Source organism: Carlito syrichta, unplaced genomic scaffold (assembly GCF_000164805.1).
Source record: "Carlito syrichta isolate Samal-C Ts95f unplaced genomic scaffold, Tarsius_syrichta-2.0.1 Scaffold302083, whole genome shotgun sequence".
In the NCBI taxonomy this organism is placed as follows: Eukaryota; Metazoa; Chordata; class Mammalia; order Primates; family Tarsiidae; genus Carlito; species Carlito syrichta.
The window spans coordinates 371,246-392,329 of record NW_007246179.1 but is presented as its reverse complement, the minus strand read 5'-3'; the positions used below and the strand labels follow the sequence as shown (position 1 = coordinate 392,329).

At 41.8% G+C, this 21,084-nt stretch overlaps 1 protein-coding gene and 1 long non-coding RNA gene across 2 annotated transcripts; one reads left to right on the top strand and one right to left on the bottom strand.

The window, feature by feature from the left end:
• Window positions 1-3,082: 3,082 nt before the first annotated feature.
• On the top strand, window positions 3,083-12,009 carry LOC110595463. The gene is made up of 3 exons (XR_002481855.1): window positions 3,083-3,325; window positions 5,433-5,674; window positions 11,902-12,009. It is a non-coding gene; the product is annotated as an uncharacterized LOC110595463 (long non-coding RNA).
• On the bottom strand, window positions 7,018-16,069 carry LOC103258355 (zinc finger protein 432-like). Its single transcript, XM_021711343.1, has 3 exons — window positions 15,839-16,069; window positions 14,556-14,651; window positions 7,018-9,591 (listed from the first exon to the last, which is right to left on the bottom strand). The coding sequence occupies exons 1-3, from the start codon at window positions 15,999-16,001 to the stop codon at window positions 7,874-7,876; spliced, it is 1,977 nt and encodes a 658-aa protein (XP_021567018.1). The 5' UTR covers window positions 16,002-16,069; the 3' UTR covers window positions 7,018-7,873.
• Between the last annotated feature and the right edge of the window lie 5,015 nt (window positions 16,070-21,084).

Below are 21,084 nucleotides of genomic sequence, written 5' to 3'. Positions count from 1 at the left end.
TTGTCTGTTTCCATAGGAGTCTCTGAGGAACCCTGTAATAAACAGCAGTCTGCCAGGCATGGTAGCTAAAGCCTGTAATCCCAGCACTTTGGGAGGCCGAGACAGGAGGATTACTTGAGTCCAGGAGTTTGTGACCAGTCTGGGAAACACAGGGAGACCTCATCTCTACAAAAATCCAAAAAAGTTAGTCAGGTATAGTGGTGCACACCAGCAATCCCAGCTACTGGGGAGGATGAGGCAGGAAGATTACCTTCACCCAGAGGCTAAGGCTGTGGTGAGCTGTGATCACATCACTGCACTCCATCCTGGGCAGCAGAGTCAAACCCTGACTCAAAAAACAAAACAAAACAGCAGTTAAGAATATCACATTTAGCCGGACTCGGTGGCTCAACCTGTAATCTCGCATCTTGGGAGGCTGAGGTGAGTAGATGGCCTGAGCCCGCAGGTTCGAGACCCACCTGGGCAACTTGGCAAGACCTCATCTCTACAATAAATCAAAAATCAGCCAGGAGTGGTAGCACATGCTTGTAGTTCCAGCTACTCGGAAGGCTGAGATGGAAGGATTGCCGGAGCCCAGCAGGTCGAGGCTGCGGTGGCCGGGAGTGGACACTACACTCTAGTCTGGGCAACAGAGTGAGACTGCAACTCAAAAAAAAAAAAAGAATATCACAGTTGTCTTGAGACATAACCGCCATGAAATAATGACATTCCCTGAGGAACCTGTCTGTTTTCCCCTCACTGTCACTGCATAACATCAGATGCAAGCTGACAGCTAATGTAATGGAAAGGATCCTCTGACAATTATGTTCCATCAGTCATTTAATAGGAATGATATGAACACAATATCCCTGATCCTACTTTGCTATGTCATTGGAGTTAGATTCAAATTTTATTTCTCTGTAGACTCTGAAATGATTTTGTATGGGCTACAAATCCATTAGGGAATAAAGGATAGAATAAAACAGACAAACATCACCTGAACACTGATCATTTTCTTCCGTTGTGGGAAATGACCAACAACTGGGATACTCTGCCTCTGTCTCTTCTGAGTATGTCCTAAATTTTCAGTCAGAAATCTCAGTCATCAGTCAAAGGTATCCCCAGAAATGATACATAGGTCCTGGAACCTTTCTCCTCTTTTACTTCTTGTCTCTTCCCAGGGTAGCCAGGACCTGTGGGTTGGAGAGCAAAACAACTTTCAGTAGAAATACAGACACTCTTGCTGTATATTCATCTTAACACAGATCCTGAATTACTTCTGGTTCTTTAATTGGTTCCTTCCTGGCCAATGAAAAACACTCTATGTATGGGAAGAATGCCTTTCTTCTGTGATGTGTGTTGTCAAAGGGAAGGTGGTCAAGGAAAATCAGTATAGCACCGTTCCTCAGCGACAGGTAATTCTCAGAGCAATTTTAGAAATGAGGCCATATAGATGGTGAGAAGCTAATTTTTTTCCTTTAAACTATCCTGACCTCATACTTCTTTAAAAGTCTTTATATATGCTTTTTAAGGATAGGCTGGACATGGTGCTCATGCCTATAATTCCAGCACTGAAAGGCCAAGGCCGGAGGATTGCTTGAAATCAGGAGTTTGCTATGGGCAACATAGCAAGACCACTCTCTAAATAAATAAATAATAAGATGTATATACACACACAAACACATACTTCAATATGAGGAACAATGAACACACCGAAAAGAACAGAGAGAAGTAATATGAGGTATAAATACAAATTTTAAAAAGCAATTCAAAAATATAAATACTAGGAAAAGCAGCTACTGTTATAAAACTCACTTACAACCTGAAAGGAAACATCCATAAAAAAAATATGCAGTACATTTGCAAGAGGAATGATAAAAAACAAAGCACGTGTGGTGGCTCAAAACTATAATCCCAGCACTTTGGGAGCCTGAGGGGAGAGAACTGCCTGAGTCCAGGGACTTGAAACCAGTCTGGGCAACGTGGCAAGACCTCATCGCTACAATAAATCAAAAAATTAGCCGGCCATGGAAGCACGCGCCTGTACTTCCAGCGACTTGAAAGGTTGAGGCAGCAGGATCGCCTGAGCCCAGCAGGTCGAGGCTGCGGTGGCCATGAGCATGCTCCTGCACTCCAGCCTGGGCAACAAAGAGAGACTACGATTCAAAAACAACTACAACAACAAAAACCCAGACTCTTAAAAAGACAGTTTGTTAGTTTTAGGCATGCTGAATCATACATCCCTCCCCAAACTTTCACTTCTGTGGGCTCAAGAGGATGGGCTGGCGGTTGTGGGGAGCCAGAGGATTAGAAAGTTCGTCGTGGAGGAGTGACTCTGACCTGAAGCTTTTAACCATGAGCGTTCAAGTCTGTTGCAGCAGCCCGACGCGCGCGCGCGCACACAGCCCAGCCAGGGCTCCCCCACGTCGGCTTTCACTCGTTTCCACACACAAGCCTTCCCCCCCGCCCGTTGCACGCGAAAACCTGGATCAGACTCCACACACCCTTCGTGGTTCCTGGGTCTCGGAGCCCCGCATCCATCCAGAATCCCAACCAGCAGCCGAAGTCGTCAACCGGCGCCACCACTGAATCCCGCAGGCAGCGGGACCCGCGAAGGCCCCGACCCCCGACCTCGGGACTCTCGGCGGCCGGCCTGCCAGAGCTCGCGGCCGAACCCCAAAGGCACCCCATCACAGACTCTCCCGCCGAGGACCCCTCCGCGCTCCCCTCCAAAAAGCCCACCCGCCCCGCGCGAGCAACGACCCTACTGGACGCCCTCCTCGGAAGCCCACCCCCGCCCTCTACGCGGACTCACCCACACACTGACCTCACTCCCTCTCGAACCCGCAGAGAACCTTAAGACCCGAACTCACTTCGCTAAACTTCTCCCACTTCGCGGAGCCTCGCCCGCACGCCCCTCCCGAAAACCTCCACAGAGGGTCCGCCACGTTTCCTTGCAGAGCGGAGAGCGGGCTTCCGGCGTTTCCTCGGCGGCGTTACGTCCGCGCCGACGCCGCCCGGGCGCCCGGGAGGCGGCCATCTTTGGAAGCCTGACGTACGGACGGCCCTGTCCGGGCGGCTGTTCTCGGACTAGACGGTGATGGAGAGAGGGTCAGGGGCTGGAGTCGCACAAGGAGAAAAACACGACTAGGCGGCTGTCCATTCAAGGTCCACGCGGCACATAAGCCTCCTATTCAGTCGGCTGGGGAAAAAAGGATGATGGCGGCGCCCCTTTTGGCAGAGGCGGAGATCTAGCCTGTTTGGGCGCGGCCATCTTGGAAGAAGGCCGGTGTCCGTAAAGCAGGGAAGATGCCCAGACCTGGGACAGCTTTGTAAGATAGACAAGGTATGGAGAAGTTTACGTGCTGCTGGGGGGGAAGCGGTCATAAAGTTGACAAAAGCAAAGGACGGGGGTTGTGGAGTGGGTAAGGCTTTTGTAAGTTAGACTCCCACTACGGGGCCTTCGCTGTTACCCACGTGGGACTTGATACTCAGTGAGGAAGGAGACGAGAAGGTGATGGTGCAAATCTACGGACATGCTTCCTTCCAAAAGCAAAAGGAGACGACAGCGGGGCAATTCATAGTATGAAATAATGAGAATGCAATTATTATACTTTATATAGTTCTCATCCCCTAATAGTGACACTTAAAAGTGTTTGTTCAAATTTTTGCAGGTGTGGGATATGTAATCGTAGAGAATTTAAGTAGATATTATCTTTTTGGAAGGTAACCTAGAGCCAATTAAAATTTTTCATTTTCTTTGAGCCAGCAATGCTAATTCCAAAAGCTCACAGCAGCCGCTTTTAGTTTATCAAATAAAAGGAATACAATGATAGATGAAAACTTTGGTAATTTTTGAAACATCTGCTCAAGTATAACAGTACACAGCAATTAAAAAGGACATATTGCAATTACTTTATAAGTAAGGAAACAACTATTCTATAGAAGGCAGAAAATCTGGAGAACAGTAAGTATTGTGTGAATAACTCAAAAATATTTATCTTGCTGAAAATTATGATTGATTCCACACAACATTGAGTTTCATTTAATGTTTAGTTTTGTTCATGGGTAGACTATATCGTGTTTTTACTTGGAAAATGTCACCAATTTTTTCACTTCTCGATGTTACTACCTTTGTATCATAATATCAAATGACCATATTATAAAACATGTTGATTTTTTATATAATTATAGAATAAGGATATAGAAGTTCATGGTAAATATGAAAGTCTGTTTTTTCATAAAATAAACGCACTCATGCATAAAAGTTTGGGGGAATATATTGCTAACAATATTTGACTGGTTTTTACAATAATGGGTATTTAAATGTTTTTCATTTTGTTTTGTAATTTTGATACCTTTAAGAATATGTTTGTGTTTCTTTCTTTCTTTCTTTCTTTTTTGAGTTGGAGTCTCACTCTGTCGCCCAGACTGGAGTGCAGTGGCCGCTCCTGGCCACTGCAGCCTCGACCTGCTGGGCTCCGGCGATCCTTCCACCTCAGCCTTCCAAGTAGCCAGAATTACAGGCGCGCACTACCACGCCCAGCTGATTTTTTGATTTATTGTAGAGATGAGGTCTCGCCAAGTTGCCCAGGCAGGTCTCGAACCCGTGGGCTCAGGCAGTCCACTCACCTCGGCCTCCCAAAGCGCGGGATTACAGGCTGAGCCACGGAACCCGGCTTGTATGTTTCTTAAGAGTATTATATGCCCTTCAGGATTAAATTTCAGCCCAATTTATCTGGAATGTTAAGTTGTGGGAGATAAGTTCAGCACCTGGTCCACAGGTCAGCACATCCTGGGACCCTCAATGATCAGTTCTAGGAGTGAACTGATGTGACCTTGCCATGGTAGGATATAGACTCACAAAAGGACAAGAAGGGAGGGTACTTGAGATCTTGCTTGGGGGATCACTTGTGTCTGATTCACTGCTGGGGAGTATCTACAGAGAATCCATTCTGTTACAGTGTGGAAGTAGTGATGGGAGTACGAAGCCAATATTTAGGGAAGAGGTCTTCAAACTTAAGTATTTATCAGAAACCACTTCTCATAAATGCAGAGTCCTGGACCCAAGCCACAGAGGGCCTAGTTTAGATCTGGGGAGTGACCCAAGATTTTGCCTTCTTTCCTAAGTATCTCAGAGAATTTGAGACAGGAAACCCAGGGAAAATAATTAGATCCAGACCTCTAGTACTGTAGGCTTACAAATATGACGGCTGTCTTCTGTCAGTACACTTCAATCTTGGCTCACATTACATTTGCCTAGAAGTCTTCTCTGAAAACTCATGCTTTAAAAATAGCTCTTTGATTGTAATTGATGAATTCATTAGACTTTGTTTCTTCTTAGCACTTACCCAAACTCAATTCTATCTTGTATTTATTTTACTCAGTTTTCTTCCCTAGATGCTATTGTCTATCAAGGCCATCACTTTGCCTGTTTTGTCTTTTGATTCCAGAACAAAACACGGCAGATATCCACTTCTATTATGAAAAGGATTCACCATTTATAAGCTGGAGGACTTTTGTTAGATCAAGGGAAATGACTCTAAATAGAGAAAAGAGAACAAGAATCCTATTCCTAGGAAAATAATTTGTTCCCAGCAGGCCTACTCAAAAAGAATTGATAAAGGAAGTTCTGATACAAGGAAATAAAACAAGGAAACATAACACCAGAAATGAAGAAAGAGGAACAGAAAAGGTAAACATATTATCAAATATAAAAGGCTATTGAATTTTTAACATTGTTTGCTGGCAAGCAGCAAGAATTACAGCTTTGCTTAATATGGTTCTCAGTGGATGTTGAGATGTTGAACATAATATCTGTTAAGGCCATGATTATATACCACCACACACCTGATAAAAAAGCTAAATATACTGACAGTGCCAAATGCTAGAAAGGGCATGGAGCAAATACAGTGCTTATATATTGATGGTGGGATTGTAACTCAGTACACTCGCTCTGAAAAAGCTTGGCAGTTTCTTATAAAGTTAAACATAAACTTACCATATGATCCAGCAGTCATGTTCCTGGTTGTCTATTCCAGAGGAAAGAAAAGCTATGTTCACACAAAACCAGGTACACACACATTTGTAGCATCTTTATGTATAACAGAAAAACACTGGAAACAATTTAAATGCCCATCAACAGTAAATGGGTACATAAACCATGAGGCATCCATACAAAAGAATGCTAACTCAGTAACAAAATAGTAAGACTATTTGGACGCCCAACAACTAGTTCTTAAGGGCAATTTACTGAGTAAATAAAAGTCTACCTTCAAGATTACATACCTTATGATTCCATTTTAATAGCATCTTGAAATTATAAAGTAGAGTGATGGGATAGTGATTACCTTGTGTCATGTTGTGGGGGAGGGTGTGGGTATAAGGGGTAGCAAAGGGATGTTTCTGATGGTACAACAGTTCTGCATTCTGACAGTGGGGACTATTAAATGAATCTATACACGTTACAAAACCTTTTAGAACTCTAGACAAAAATAAACAAACAAAACACACTAATTAGTGCACACAAAAGCTAGTGAAGTCCAAATGTAATTTGTTTTATGGTTGTGTAAGAAATTTCTTGTGAACCTAAAATTATTCTGAAACATTTTAGAAAAATCATATTTGAAGTATATTTGTAAACTATTTGCTACACAGTAACGCGTAAACACATCCAAGAATACTGAATTACATTTATTAATTTAATAGCCTGAGTGAAATAAATTTAGAGATAATAATATGCAAGAACAAATCACATAACGATACAAGCAGGCACGGAAAACACCTACAACATTAAAATTTAATCAGTAATGAGAAAATCCCAGTTTAAAACTATGGCATCATTGAGAATATGGTGAAAGGTATCCTGTCCCAAAATGGACATCAGGTATATGTTGAGTTTAGATTTATGACAGCCCTCAAATATACATAATTTTCATAAGACTTCGTTACTTAAGGAATTCTGATACTTTACCAAACTTACTCTTCATTTAGTGTATTCATACTTTTTGTGATTGAGATAATGATGCATGATGAGGCAAAATATATCACTAAAATCCTACCATATTTATTGCAATCTGAAATTTTTTCTCCAACATGAAATATGCATCAACTATTAAGGTTTTATTACTGGGCAAAGGCTATCCCATGATCATTATGCTGCTAATATGTGTGAGCTCACTGATGATCTATCATGATCATTGATGGGATAGGGTTTTTCTTTTCACAGCAGGCTTTTCTAGTCTGCCCATGTATAAGATTTATCTCAGTATACGCTTTTCAATATGTACAATTGCTTAGAAATTTTTCAAGACTTTGCTGCATTGGCTGTATCATGCTTTTTTCCTACACGTTTATGTTGACATACAATTTGAGGTAACTGATCACTGAAGGCACTAACACATTTTCTGAATGCATTAAATTAACTCTTGTGCAAACTGCATAATCTCCCAACAGTGAAAATCTAGCAGCAGTCTGCTCTACGCTGACTATATCCACATATTATAGGAGCACCCTGGGATTCACAATACTCACTGGTTTGGTCCGAATTCACCTGTGTGTGATCCGTTCAGATTCTCTGCAAAGGATTATGTACCTTAATACATTTCTCTTGTGTACAATGTCATAGTTTTAAGAAGGTTAACACATGAAAGATGACCTCCAATCACTGAACCCATACAGCTCTCTCATATGAGTTATTTGATATACATTGGGTGCATCAAATAATTCACTGCCTGAATTCATGTTATTGAATGCATACAGTAATGCAGTGAGATGAGACAATGTTGGAAAAGAATTTTCCACACTCAGTACATCTAAAGTCCACCCTCTGTGAAATCTCTGATGTTGTACAAGACATACTTTTTTCCTGAAGGCATAACCATGTTTATTGCAGTCAGGGTTTGTGTCCCTTATAAGTTCGCTGATGTACAGTAAGATTTCTCTTTGAGGAGAAGCGTTTTCCACATTCACCGCATATGAAGGGTTTCTCTCCTGTATGAGTTCGCTGATGAACAACTAGATAGCTTTTCACACTGAAGCCTTTACCACATTCATTGCATGCATAGGGTTTTTCTCCAGTATGAATTTGATTATGTAAAATGAGTTCAGTTTCCTTGGCAAAGGCTTTTTCACATTTACTACATATATAAGATTTCTCTTCTGTATGAATTTGCTGATGTCTAATTAGATAGCGTTTCAGGGTAAAGCCTTTTCCACATTCACTGCACTTGAAGGGTTTCTCTCCAGTATGAGTTCGCTGGTGTGCAACAAGAGCACTCTTATAGGCAAAATCTTTTCCACATTCATTGCATCTATAGGGTTTCTCTCCAGTGTGAGTTCGCTGATGTAACATCAATCCACTACTCACGATGAAACCTTTCCCACATTCATTGCATCTATATGGTTTCTCTCCAGTATGAGTTCGCTGATGTACAACCAGTGTATTCTTCAAGGGGAAGCCTTTCCCACATTCATTGCATATGTAAGGTTTCTCTCCAGTGTGAGTTCGCTGATGTATGATGAGCATGCTCTTAATGGCAAAGCCTTTTCCACATTCACTACATAGATATGACTTGTCTACTGTATGATTTCTCTGATGTACAACGAGATGACTCTTCCTAGGAAAGCCTTTTCCACATTCACTGCAGACATAGGGTTTCTCTCCCGTGTGAGTTCGCTTATGTTCAATTATTCGGCTTTTCGTGGTAAAGCCTTTCCCACATTCATTGCATATATATGGTTTCTCTCCTGTATGATTTCGTTGATGTATGGTGGCATAGTGCTTCGTGGTGAAACCCTTCCCACATTCACTACAGATATAGGGTTTCTCCCCCGTATGAGTTCGCTCATGTATGATAAGCAGGCTCTTTCCAGTGAAGCCTTTTCCACATTCACTACATACATATAATTTCTCTCCAGTATGATTCCGCTGATGTACAATGAGATTACGCTTGCCAGTGAAGCCTTTTCCACATTCATTGCATACATAGGGTTTCTCTCCTGTATGGGTTCGCTGATGTTCAATAAGACGGTTCTTCACAGTGAAGATCTTTCCACATTCACTGCATATAAACGATTTCTCTCTTTTATGAATTCTCTCATGCTCATTGAGCTTGGACTTTCTGGAGAATACTTTAGCACAAAAACTGCATCCATAAGGTTTTTCACCTGTATGAACTCTCTCATGATCAGTGAGCTGAGACTTCTTGGCAAATGCCTTTCCACATTCACTGCATATGTGGGTTTTCTCTGTTTTATGAGTTATCTGATGCTTAATGACTTGGGATTTAATGCTAATGGGTTCTGTATTTACAGAGGGTTTAACTGTGGCATGCAATTTTTCACACTTCCCATGACAAAATGATTTCACATCTCCATTACATTTGGTGGAGTTCTTAATTTTATAACTTTTGTTCTGGTTGACTAAACTTAAATTTGATTTCAAAGTTTTTATGTATAACTGAAACATAGCATGATTTTCCCTGAAAGGATGACTTTTGGTTTGAGGGACAATATTTCCAAATGCATTATACGCATGGTATTGTTCCATACTTTCCCGTATTCTTTGCTTTTCCAAGGAACCCTGAAGATGATCATCAACTTTGTCATTTTCTAGGAAAGAAGAGATAAATTCTTTCAAAATCTTGTTAGGGTAGAACTTTAAAAAAAAGTCCTTAATGTTTTTAAATGTGGTGCTATTTTTTTGTTGTTTTTTTTATCATAGGGACGAGGTCTCTCCATGTTGCCTGGGCTGTTCCCGAACCCAGGAGCTCAGGCATTCCACTCGCTTTGGCTTCCCAAAGTGCTGGGATTACAGACTGAGCCGTCGAGCACAGCTAAATGTGGCATTAGTAACATCACCATATCCCATGCCTTGGGAAGCTGAGGTGAGTGGATTGCCTGAGCCCACGGGTTCGAGACCCGCCTGGACAATTGGCGAGACCTCATCTCTACAATAAATCAAAAAATTAGCCGGGTGTGGTAGCACGCGCCTATAGTTCCAGCTACTTGGAAGGCTGAGGCAGAAGGATCGCTGGAGCCCAGTAGGTCAAGGCTGCGGTGGCCGAGAGCAACCACTGCACTCCAGTCTGGGTGACAGAGTGAGACTCCAACTCAAAAAATAACACCACCATGATAATAGAATAAAGCAACTACATGTATAATTGTTCCTTGTTTCTTACACTTTGATAAAAACAAACAAACTATAGGTAAAAAGTATTTTGTATACAAATAAGGTCAGGAAGTTGGCAATCTGTATACATTTCACTGCTTTCTAAATAAGACCTTGCAAAACATGCAGATAAAGTAAATAGAAGCAAACAGAGGGTTGGTGAAAAACATTCTACAAAGGTAGATGAGACAACTGATCCAAAATGGTGAAGGTTATATTTATTTACTCCACACATGTCTACTGAATGGCTCCCATGGACAAGGCACTCTGCCAGTGTTTGGGATATATAAAATGTGCCTTATTTTCAATGATGTTAAATTCTAGTTAGGAAAAAATGGAATAAACAAGAAGGAATAAAAAAAGAAGGGAGTTGGAGATTGTTACATGTGGTTTCAAGGAGCAGTGGAGATGGAGAGAGGTAAAGGAAAGCAAGATATATTTGCATAAAGAAAAGACAAGGTTAAATGCTGAATTTAATAGGGAGAGATGTTAATGAAAGTAAGGAGTCAAGGATGACTTTACTAACTGTATAGCTTGAGCCACTGTGTATGTGGAAGCATCTCATAATGAGTTGGGGGGAATATTACTGCTGTCCAGAATGTGTAGAATGAAGTATGCATTGTGAAACATAAACTATGAGATGGTTACTAGATTTGTAGTAACACATCAAGAATCAAGTTGGAAGTATAAATGGAGAAGGCAATGTGGAAATAATAAATATATACCTATTTTTCAACAAAAGAAGACTGAATGACATGTTGGGAAAATATACATAATGAAAGATGAAGGTATAAGACCAAGGTTTTAGGTAGTCCAACATTTAGAATTTTGGATTTAAGCCCTTAAAGGAACCAAACACTGACTATAAAGATGATCGAAATGAGCATACTGAGGTGTGTATAGACTAAATACATTTTACCTGTTACCTGGCAAGTAAGAATTTGAGATCCTCAGCAGTTGAATTAGAGTGAACTGAGACAGACTCTTGCATGGCAATCTTGTTCCTATGTTTGCCCTCCTTCAAGCCATAAACTACCATCAAGCTAATTTGCAAAATCATTCATCACATTTAGTGGACAATTCCTATAATCAACCATCCACTCTTTGGTCTAGTGGTGTTATTTGATGTTCCATTCATAATGAAATAGGAAAACAATGATTGCTAGGGAATTTTGCAACTGGCCAGTATACAGTGCAGTCATCTTCAGAAGCTTATGTGCTGCTACATGGGAAATGAAAACCTTCAATCACATACAGTACAGAAGTCATATCCAATTTTTCTCATTTCAGCATCCCTAATGCACCGTTTTCTCATCTTGCCACCAGGAGTGCTACATTTATGTCTCAGCATCAGTGAGGCTGTTCTAAAGGAGAAATATCTTCCTTCTGGACCAGGTTCTGTCACCTTTACCTTCAGTTTTTCTTAAAACACTTAGCTGTTCCTTATTATTGCTATGCTGCTGTCATCTAGGTGAAAGGTATAGGTGAAAGGTAAGACTACTAAGATGTTTTTTGACAAAAAATAAAGCTAAGCGATCTCAATTACTCATCTATAAAATCAAAACACTCAGTCTGTCAAAAGAGTTTACATTACTATGAATATTCCACCTATCTGTGTTTCTGCCCCATTATTTTCCTGACACAAACTACCTAACACTGGCTTGTATTTGGCCAGTCTTCTGATAGCCAACCTGATAGCCTGGAACCACATTTCCTATTTCATACCTTCTTTTTTTAATTTTTTTTTCCAGTCTGGTTCTCTACCAGCCATGCTGGAGTGCACTGGCACAATCACTCTCACCAAAGCCTCCAGATCCTGGGCTTAAGTGATCCTTCTGCATCAGCCTCCCAAGTACCTGGAACTACATGTGCGTGCCACTATGCTCAGGTAATTTTTTGAATTTTTTATAGAGACGCTGTCCCACTATGTTGCCTAGGCAGTCTTTAACTTCTGTGCTCAAGCAGTCCTCTTGCCTTGGCCTCCCAAAATGTGGGATTTTGGGAGCCAAGACGCCTGGCCTCGCACCTTCATTCTTAAACCATGTCATCACCTTCCTCATTCAGAATCAAGATGTACTTCATGTACATCATACTCTCATTCCATTTCTGACCGTAACACCAGATGCTCTGTGTCCTCTATATTTCTAAATTAATTCCTTCTTTGTTCATTCTTTACAGTAATCTCTGGTGAAGAACTAATTTCCCCCAAAGAGAGGTCTAGTGTTTGTGCTTAGCTACTGGGAGGTAACCTCTAGGTCCCTGGACTGTCCTGTCCCATAGTAGTCTTTGTTTGCCTGGTAGCTTTGCTGACTGAACATCTAACAGTGTGATTACGATAGAGGCTTTAGGCCATGCCACATCAGTTCCAACCTTTGGAGGAGATGGACACTCTAGGTATTAGCCTGATTTCTGGGAGAGGCTGGAGACTTAAGGTCAGCCACGTGGGGAGTATGTGATTGAGCCCCAGTAAAAACTCTGGCCGCAAGTCTCAAGTGGGCTTCCCTCATTGGCAATATTCTGAATTATTACTTATACATACTATGGAAAAGATATGATGCCATCTGTGAGTTCACAGGGAGAAGATGACCAGAAGCACTGCATTTGGACCCCTCCTGGATTACATATGATCCAGGAATTCCACTCCTAGGTAGAATCTCAAGGAAAGTAACATACATTTATGAAACTCAACTTGTATACAAATGTGCATAGTAGCATGACTCATAAAAGCCAAAAGGTGGAAACAATCCTAATATCCAACAGTAAACAAATGAATAAATTAGATGTGTATATCCATACAATAGAATGTTATTCAACAGTAAAAAGAAATGAAATATGACGCATGGTGAAATATAGAAGAACTTTCAGAAACATTAGACTCAATGAAAAAAGCCAGACACAAAAGACCATATATTTTATGAATCTAGTCATATAAAATGTCCAGTATGGGCAAATCTATACAGATTAAAAGTAGATTAGTGGTTGCCTAGTGCTGGGAGCTTGAAAAGACATGATTTTTGTTTTTTGGGTTTTTTTCTTCAACTGATGCACTGAAAATTCCAAAATTAGTTGTGATGGTTATATAACTGTTCATAAACTACACACACTGAATTGTAAATGTAAATGGCAAATTATATTGTATGCAAAGAAAATCAGAAAATAAATGTACAAAGGAAGAATAACTCTGAGACAGACATATGTTATGACCTGGCTTGGGCTAGAGCTGATGTAGGATGTAAAACAATCCTTTCCTTTTAAATAGTCAACAGAAACAGCAGAGACCTTTAACAAGAGAACTCTATAAGTAGAGGACATTCACTATAACATCAGCATGGACAGGGCTGATGATATATTGTACTACAGGAGAATGTAACCTTAAAGTAAGATGGAAAAACTGTTTTATAAAGAGAAAATGATTCTACTCTTTTTCTTTTTTTTTTTTGAGTTGGAGTCTCACTCAGTCGCCCAGACTGGAGTGCAGTGGCCGCTCCCAGCCACCGCAGCCTCGACCTGCTGTCTCCTGCGATCCTTCCACCTCAGCCTTCCAAGTAGCTGGAACTACAGGTGCGCGCTACCACGCCCAGCTAATTTTTTGATTTATTGTAGAGATGAGGTCTCGCCAAGTTGCCCAGGCGGGTCTCGAACCTGTGGGCTGAGGCAGTCCACTCACCTCAGCCTCCCAAGGTGTGGGATTACAGGCTGAGCCACTGAGCCCGGCTTGATTCCTACTCTTCATGCAGGAAATATGGAAGTCATAGTCCAGCTGCCAAAGATAACATATGTGGAGCTAAAATGTATGTTAGATAATATGATGGAGATGTCGTTTTGGGAGTTTCATCCAGAGAATGGAAAGTTAGCTCATAAGAATGAAAAATTATAAGGATTAGGATAACAGCAGAGAAAATGGAACCACTGAAAGCCTCAGAGTTGGGGGTGGAGAGGGAATAAGCTTAAGAACCATATAAACACACAATGGGAAAACAGCTTAATGTGAGCGCACAATATACAAGGTAGGGTTGAGTGTTAGGAAAGGAAATCAGTATTTTTCAATGGGGCAGGAAAGTGCAATAGTCAGACAACAGTGACTAATTCAAAGGTCTTCATGAAGCAAGAACTGATAGGTAGAAGGAACAGACAGAGACACCATAACAGGATATAAAGAAAGGGAACATTATAGAAGCTGAGAAAGAATAAAAATAGGCAAACAAGAACCAAGATGTAAGATAAAATAAGCAGGAGTCAGATCTCAGAAAAGAATACATCTCCCTCTAAATACCTAATAGAAAAGTTCTGATATGAGGAGAAAGATACATGGAGGCACTGTTTCTGTATCCTCAATACCCAACATCCTTCTCTGACTGAATATAACATGACTTCTTCAGTTATATATCTTGCTATCCTCACTCACCTGGACAAATCTGACCGTGCATTTCATTTTCTACTGTCCATGGTTCCTCTCCTCGTTCCAACTTGGAAAGTGCATCCGTTTTGCTGGCTTGATAACCTGTTTATGGGAAATGATAGAAAATTTAGACACAATGAATGGGGCTGGAGTATGTAACATTGGGGAATGTTACCTTTAAGTCACTAGACAGTTTTCGTATCTGCAAAGTAGACGCTTTTCTTTCAGGAGTGGGTAGATCACAGTCAGCCCTTCAAATCTACAGATTTCACACTGAGATTTAACCAACCACAGATGGGAAATATTTAAAAAAATAAAATTAAAAAAGAATTCAAATAAAAAATACACTATAACAACTATTTACATAGGATTTACATTGTATTAATTATCATAAGCCATCTAGAGATGACTTCAAGTATACAGGAGGATCTGTGGAGATTATGTGCAAATACTATGATTTTTTTTTTTTTTGGAGGAAGAGTCTCACTCTGTCACACAGACAGGAGTGCAGTGGCACGCTCATGGCCACCTCACCCTCCAGCTGCTGGGCTCAGGTGATCCTTCCACCTCAGCTTTTCAAATAGTTGAAACTACATGTAAGCGCCACCACACTCAGCTAATTTTTTTTATTGTAGTGATGAGGTCTCCCCAAGTTTTCCAGGATAGTCTCAAACCCCTGGACTTTGACAATCTTCTCACCTCCGCCACCCAAAGTGCTGGGATTACAGGCGTGAGCCACCATACCCGGCATGGCATTCTGTTTAAAGGATTTGCGTGCCCGTGGATTTTGTATCCATGGAAGATCAGGGGACCAATTACCCTCAGATACCAAAGGGTGACTGCATATCCTTTTATCAGGAGCCAGAGAATGCACTAAAAATCTATTTAGAGCATTGAAGTGATTTCTAAGTGTAAGCAGCTAAGAAAACAGACCATTAGCCGGGCTCAGTGGCTCAGCCTGTAATCCCGCGCTTTGGGAGGGCGAGGTAAGTGAATTGCCTGAGCCCACGGGTTCGAGACCCGCCTTGGCAACTTGGCGAGACCTCATCTCTACAATAAATCAAAAAAATTAGCCAGGCGTGATAGCGTGCGCCTGTAGTTCTGGCTACTTGAAAGGCTGAGGCGGAAAGATCACTGGACCCCAGCAGGTCAAGGCTGTGGTGGTCAGGAGCGTGCCACTGCATTCCAGTCTGGGTGACAAAGTGAGACTCCAACTCAAAAAAAAAAAAAGAAAAGAAAACAGGTCACAGATGAGGTACCCTCCTATGATAGAGGGCAGCTGTCCTTACCCACTGACACCAGGTTGCTGTAGTTCTCCAACATCACATCTCGGTAAAGGTCCTTCTGAGCAGGGTCCAAAAGCTGCCACTCTGCCGAAGTGAATTCCACAGATACATCCTCCAATGTCAGCAACTCCTGTAAAAACAGAGCCCTCTGAATATGAAGTGGCATACAAGCAAAGTGAAGAAGTTGTCCCGCTCATATTAACTATATAGACTGCATGCATTTATAGGACTATTGTGTTTTTTAATACTGTCATTGAGTCTCTAAGTATTCTGTAAGTGCACAGTACCCGATTCACTCAATAAAGTCTAAAGTTTTATATCAAATCCTCTCAGTAAAAAATAGATTTTATGTATAATTTTTAACTTCAGTATTATTGACTAGTCAAGAAATTATATGCTAGTGACATCCAGATATATAGATTGCTACACTCACCATAAGCCTTCCCAGTTAATACTAGGCTAAAACATGAAGATATTCGGTATGTTAGAATAACAGAACACTATAGAAGTGTTTGATTATTTAATGAACTTTTAAAAACAGAAATATACAGAAAGCAAAAGAAACTATTGAAGATTAGTCACACTGGGAAAAGTTTTTGAAATACATATTAAATATATATATATACACATATGGATATTTACACGTGTGTAAATACATGTCTATGTATACAGAACATGTATGCATATATATTAACAGAAAGGTTATCAGATATACAGAAGAGATAATTAGTGAACTGGAATATACATTTTTTAAAAACTGAAAATTGAAGCAGAGACAAAGTAACAGAAAATACGAAGAATTTCAAGCTACCCATGATGAGGAAGATGCAAAATGAGGTAAAAGAATACTGAATCACTGAAAATTATACAGTTCAGTAATGTGATATTTTAAAATGTTGGCATAAATTATTCAACGTCAGTCACTATGCAGGAGGCACTCATTTAAATGCCTTGCACCATTTAACAAATGTTTTCAAGTATGACTTTAGACAAATGGAATTTTATATAGTTAATATTCTTCAGTTGATTGCAGTCAGTATTCCTTTAAATGCTAAGGTGGCCAATAGATTATGTTTTTTGGAGTATGATTCCATTGAAGCTTAAAAAAAAAATCATGACAAGCCGGGCTCGGTGGCTCAGCCTGTAATCCCGCGCCTTTGGGAGGCTGAGGTGAGTGGATTGCCTGAGCCCGCGGGTTCGAGACCCGCCTAGGCAACTTAGCAAGACCTCATCTCTACAATAAACCAAAAATCAGCCGGGCATGGTAGCGCGTGCCTGTAGTTCCAGCTACTTGGAAGGCTGAGGCAGAAGGATCACTGGAGCCCAGCAGGTCGAGGCTGCAGTGGCCGGGAGCGGCCACTGCACTCCAGTATGGGCGACAGAGTGACTCAAAAAAAAAAAAAAAGACAAATGTGTTTATGTACACATATGTAAATAAAATATACACATAATACACCTAGATACATAGATGTACACACAGTTCAGTGAGCTGGTATATACTATGAAACATTTGTTGAAATAGCATGAGGAGATTAGAAAGTTATAAAGAGGAAATTTTACTTTTTATTGCCAATGTGTACATCGTCATTAGAATTTTTTTTCTTTAAAATCCATGAGTAATTTGAATAATTACAAAAAATAAAAGCAATAAAAGAAAAGTAGGGAAGAACTAGACCTGAAAATGGGGGAGCATTCTGTATATTATGAGACAAGGTGAAGTTGTCAAGCAAACATCATGGCACTCAACACCTCAAGCCCTTACCAGACACTTCTCGCAACTCCCTAATGCCAAGTATGTGTCTAAATGCAGTTTAGCCACCTGTTTAGGACACGAGAAAGCTGTGTACTCTTTCCATTTTCCTAGGTTTTATTCCTGGATCAGCTCAGATACAAGGCTGGGTCCTTTGAGTGACCTTGCTTTGGTCTCCTGAAACGTTGTATCCACTGAGTTTGCTTGGTCTGTTCCCATAGAAGTCTCTGAGGAACCCTGTAATAAACAGCAGTCTGCCAGGCGTGGTAGCTAAAGCGTGAAATCTCAACACTTTGGGAGGCTGAGGCAGGAGGATTACTGGAGTCCAGGAGTTTATGACCAGCCTGGATAACACAGGGGAACATCTCATCTCTACAAAAAAATCAAAAAAGTTAGTCAGGTATAGTGGTGCACACGAGCAGTTCCAGCTACTTGGAAGGCTGAGGCAGGAAGATTACCTGAACCCAGGAGGTTGAGGCTGTGGTGAACTGTGATCTCACCACTGCACTCCAGCCTGGGCAGCAGAGTGAGACTCTGACTCAAAACAAAACAAAACAGCAGGAAGAATTCTTCTGCTTTTATCAGAAGGCAAGTTCAAAACATGGTTCACCATATCGATTCTGGGAAGAATATCACATTTGTCTTGAGACATAACCATCATGAAATGACATTTCCTGAGGAACCTGTCTGCTTTCCCCTCATAGTCAATGCATATCATCTAACTCAGCATGATTCTCTTGCACTGGCTGTCAGAGATATCAGATGCAAGTTGACAGCTAATGTAATGGAAAGGATCCTCTAGTTATTATGTTCTAGTCATTTGGTAGGAATCATATGAACTCTATATCCCTGACGCTACTTGCTATGTCATTTGAGTTAGATTCAAATTTTATTTCACTCTAGACTCTGAAGTGATTATGTATGGGCTTCTACAAATCCAGTAGGGAATAAAGGATAGAATAAAACAGACAAACATCACCTGAACACTGATCATTTTCTTCTATTGTGAGGAATGACCAATGACTGGAATACTCTGTCTCTGTCTCTTCTGAGTATGTCCTAAATTTTTAGTCAGAAATCTCTTCAGTCAAAGGTGTCCCCAGAAATGATATCCAGGTCCTGAAACCTTTCTCTTCTTTTACTTCTTGTCTCTTCCCAGGGTAGCGAGGACCTGTGGGCTGGAGAGCAAAACAACTTTCAGTGGAAATACAGACACTCTTGCTGTATATTCATCTTAACACAGATCCTGAATTACTTCTCATTCTTTAATTGGTTCCTCCCAGCTCAATGAAAGAGAAAACACTCAGTGTGTGGAAGGAATGCCTTTCTTCTGTCACACATGAAGTGAAAGGGGAGGTGGCCAAGGAAAATCAGTATAGCACCGTTCTTCAGTGGTAGGTAATTCTCAGAGCAATTTTAGAAATGAGGTCATATGGATGGTGAGAAGCTAATATTTTTCCTTTAAACTATCCTGGCCTCATACTTCTTTAAAAGTCTTTATAGATGCTTTTATTTATTTTTTATTCTTAAGTTGGAGTCTCACCAGACTAGAATGCAGTGGCCGCTCCTGGCCACAGCAGCCTCGACCTGCTGGGCTCCGGCGATCCTTTTGCCTCAGGCTTCCAAGTACTGGAACTACAGGCACCCAGCTAATTTTTTGATTTATTGGAGAGATAAGGTCTCGCCAAGTTGCCCAGGCGGGTCTTGAACCCGCGGGCTCAGGTAATCCACTCACCTCAGCCTCCCAAAGCGCGGGATTACAGGCTGAGCCACCAAGCCAGGCTTATATATGCTTTTAAAGTATAGGTTGGGCATGGTGCGCATGCCTATAATCCCAGCACTGAGAGGCCGAGGCAGGAGTATTGCTTGAGTCCAGGAGTTTGGGCAACATAGCAAGACCGCGTCTCTAAATAAATATATAATAAAATGTACGCACACACACACACTTAATTCAATATGAAGAACAATGAACACACCGAGAAGAACAGAGAGAAGGAATATGAGGTATAAATACAAATTTAAAAAGCAATTCAAAAATATAAATACTAGGAAAAACAGCAACCTGTATTATACTCACATACAAGGAAACATCTATAAAAAATATGCAGTACATTTGCAAGAGGAAGGATAAAAAACAGATTTAGACTGGGTGTGGTGGCTCAAGTCTATAATCCCAGCACTTTGGGAGCCTGAGGTGAGACGATTGCCTGAATCCAGGGGTTTGAGACCAGCCTGGGCAACTTGGCAAGACCTCATCTCTACAGTAAATAAATGGAAAATTAGCTGGGCATGGTGGCATGTGCCTGTAGTTCTGCCTACTTGGAAGGCTGAAGCGGAAGGATTGCCTGAGCCCAGCAGGTGGTGGCCGTGAGTGTGCCACTGCCCTCCAGCCTGGGGGACAGAGTGAGACGCTGATTCAAATTAAAAAAAGATGACAAGACCAGACTCAGCCTAGGAGGCCCCCAAGTCACATCTGGCCCATTGCTTATTCTTATACCATCTATGAGCTAAGAATGATTTTATGCTGTAAATGCTTGGGGACACTTTGGGAGAACAAAGTTGGAGAATGGCTTGAGGCCAGGAGTTCCAGATCAGCCTGGGTAACACAGTGAGACCTTGTCTCTTAGAAAATGATAAACAATGCTGGGCACGGTGGCTCACGCTGGTCATCCCAGCACTTTGGGAGGTGGAGGAGAGAGGATTGCCTGAGCCCATGGGTTCGAGCCAGCCTGAACAACATGGCAATACCTCATCTCTACAGTAAATCAAAAAATTAGCTGGACACGGTGGCACGCGCCTGTGGTTCCAGCGACTTGAAAGGTTGAGGCAGCAGGATCGCCTGAGCCCAGCAGGTCAAGGCTGTGGTAGCCATGAGCGTGCTCCTGCATTCAGCCTGGGCGACAAAGGGAGACTCCCACTCAAAAACAACTACAACAACAAAAACCCAGACTCTTAAAAAGAGAGCTTAGCCGGGATCAGTGGCTCAGCCTGTAATCCCGCGCCTTGGGAGGCTGAAGTGAGTGGATTGCCTGAGCCCGCGAGTTCGAGAACCCGCCTGGGCAACTTGGCGAGACCTCATCTCTACAATAAATCAAAAAATTAGCTGGCGTGGTAGTGCGCGCCTGTAGTTCCAGCTACTTGAAAGGCTGAGGCGGAAGGATCGCCTGAGCCCAGCAGGTCGAGGCTGCAGTAGCCAGGAGCGGCCACTGCACTTCAGTCTGGGCAACAGAGTGAGACTCCAACTCAAAAAAAGAGAGAGCGCGCTTGTTAGTTTTAGGCATGCTGAATCATTCATCCCTCCCCAAACTTTCACTTCTGTGGGCTCAAGAGGATGGGCTGGCGGTTGTGGGGAGCCAGAGGATTAGAAAGTTCGTCGTGGAGGAGTGACTCTGACCTGAAGCTTTTAACCATGAGCGTTCAAGTCTGTTGCAGCAGCCCGACGCGCGCGCGCGCACACAGCCCAGCCAGGGCTCCCCCACGTCGGCTTTCACTCGTTTCC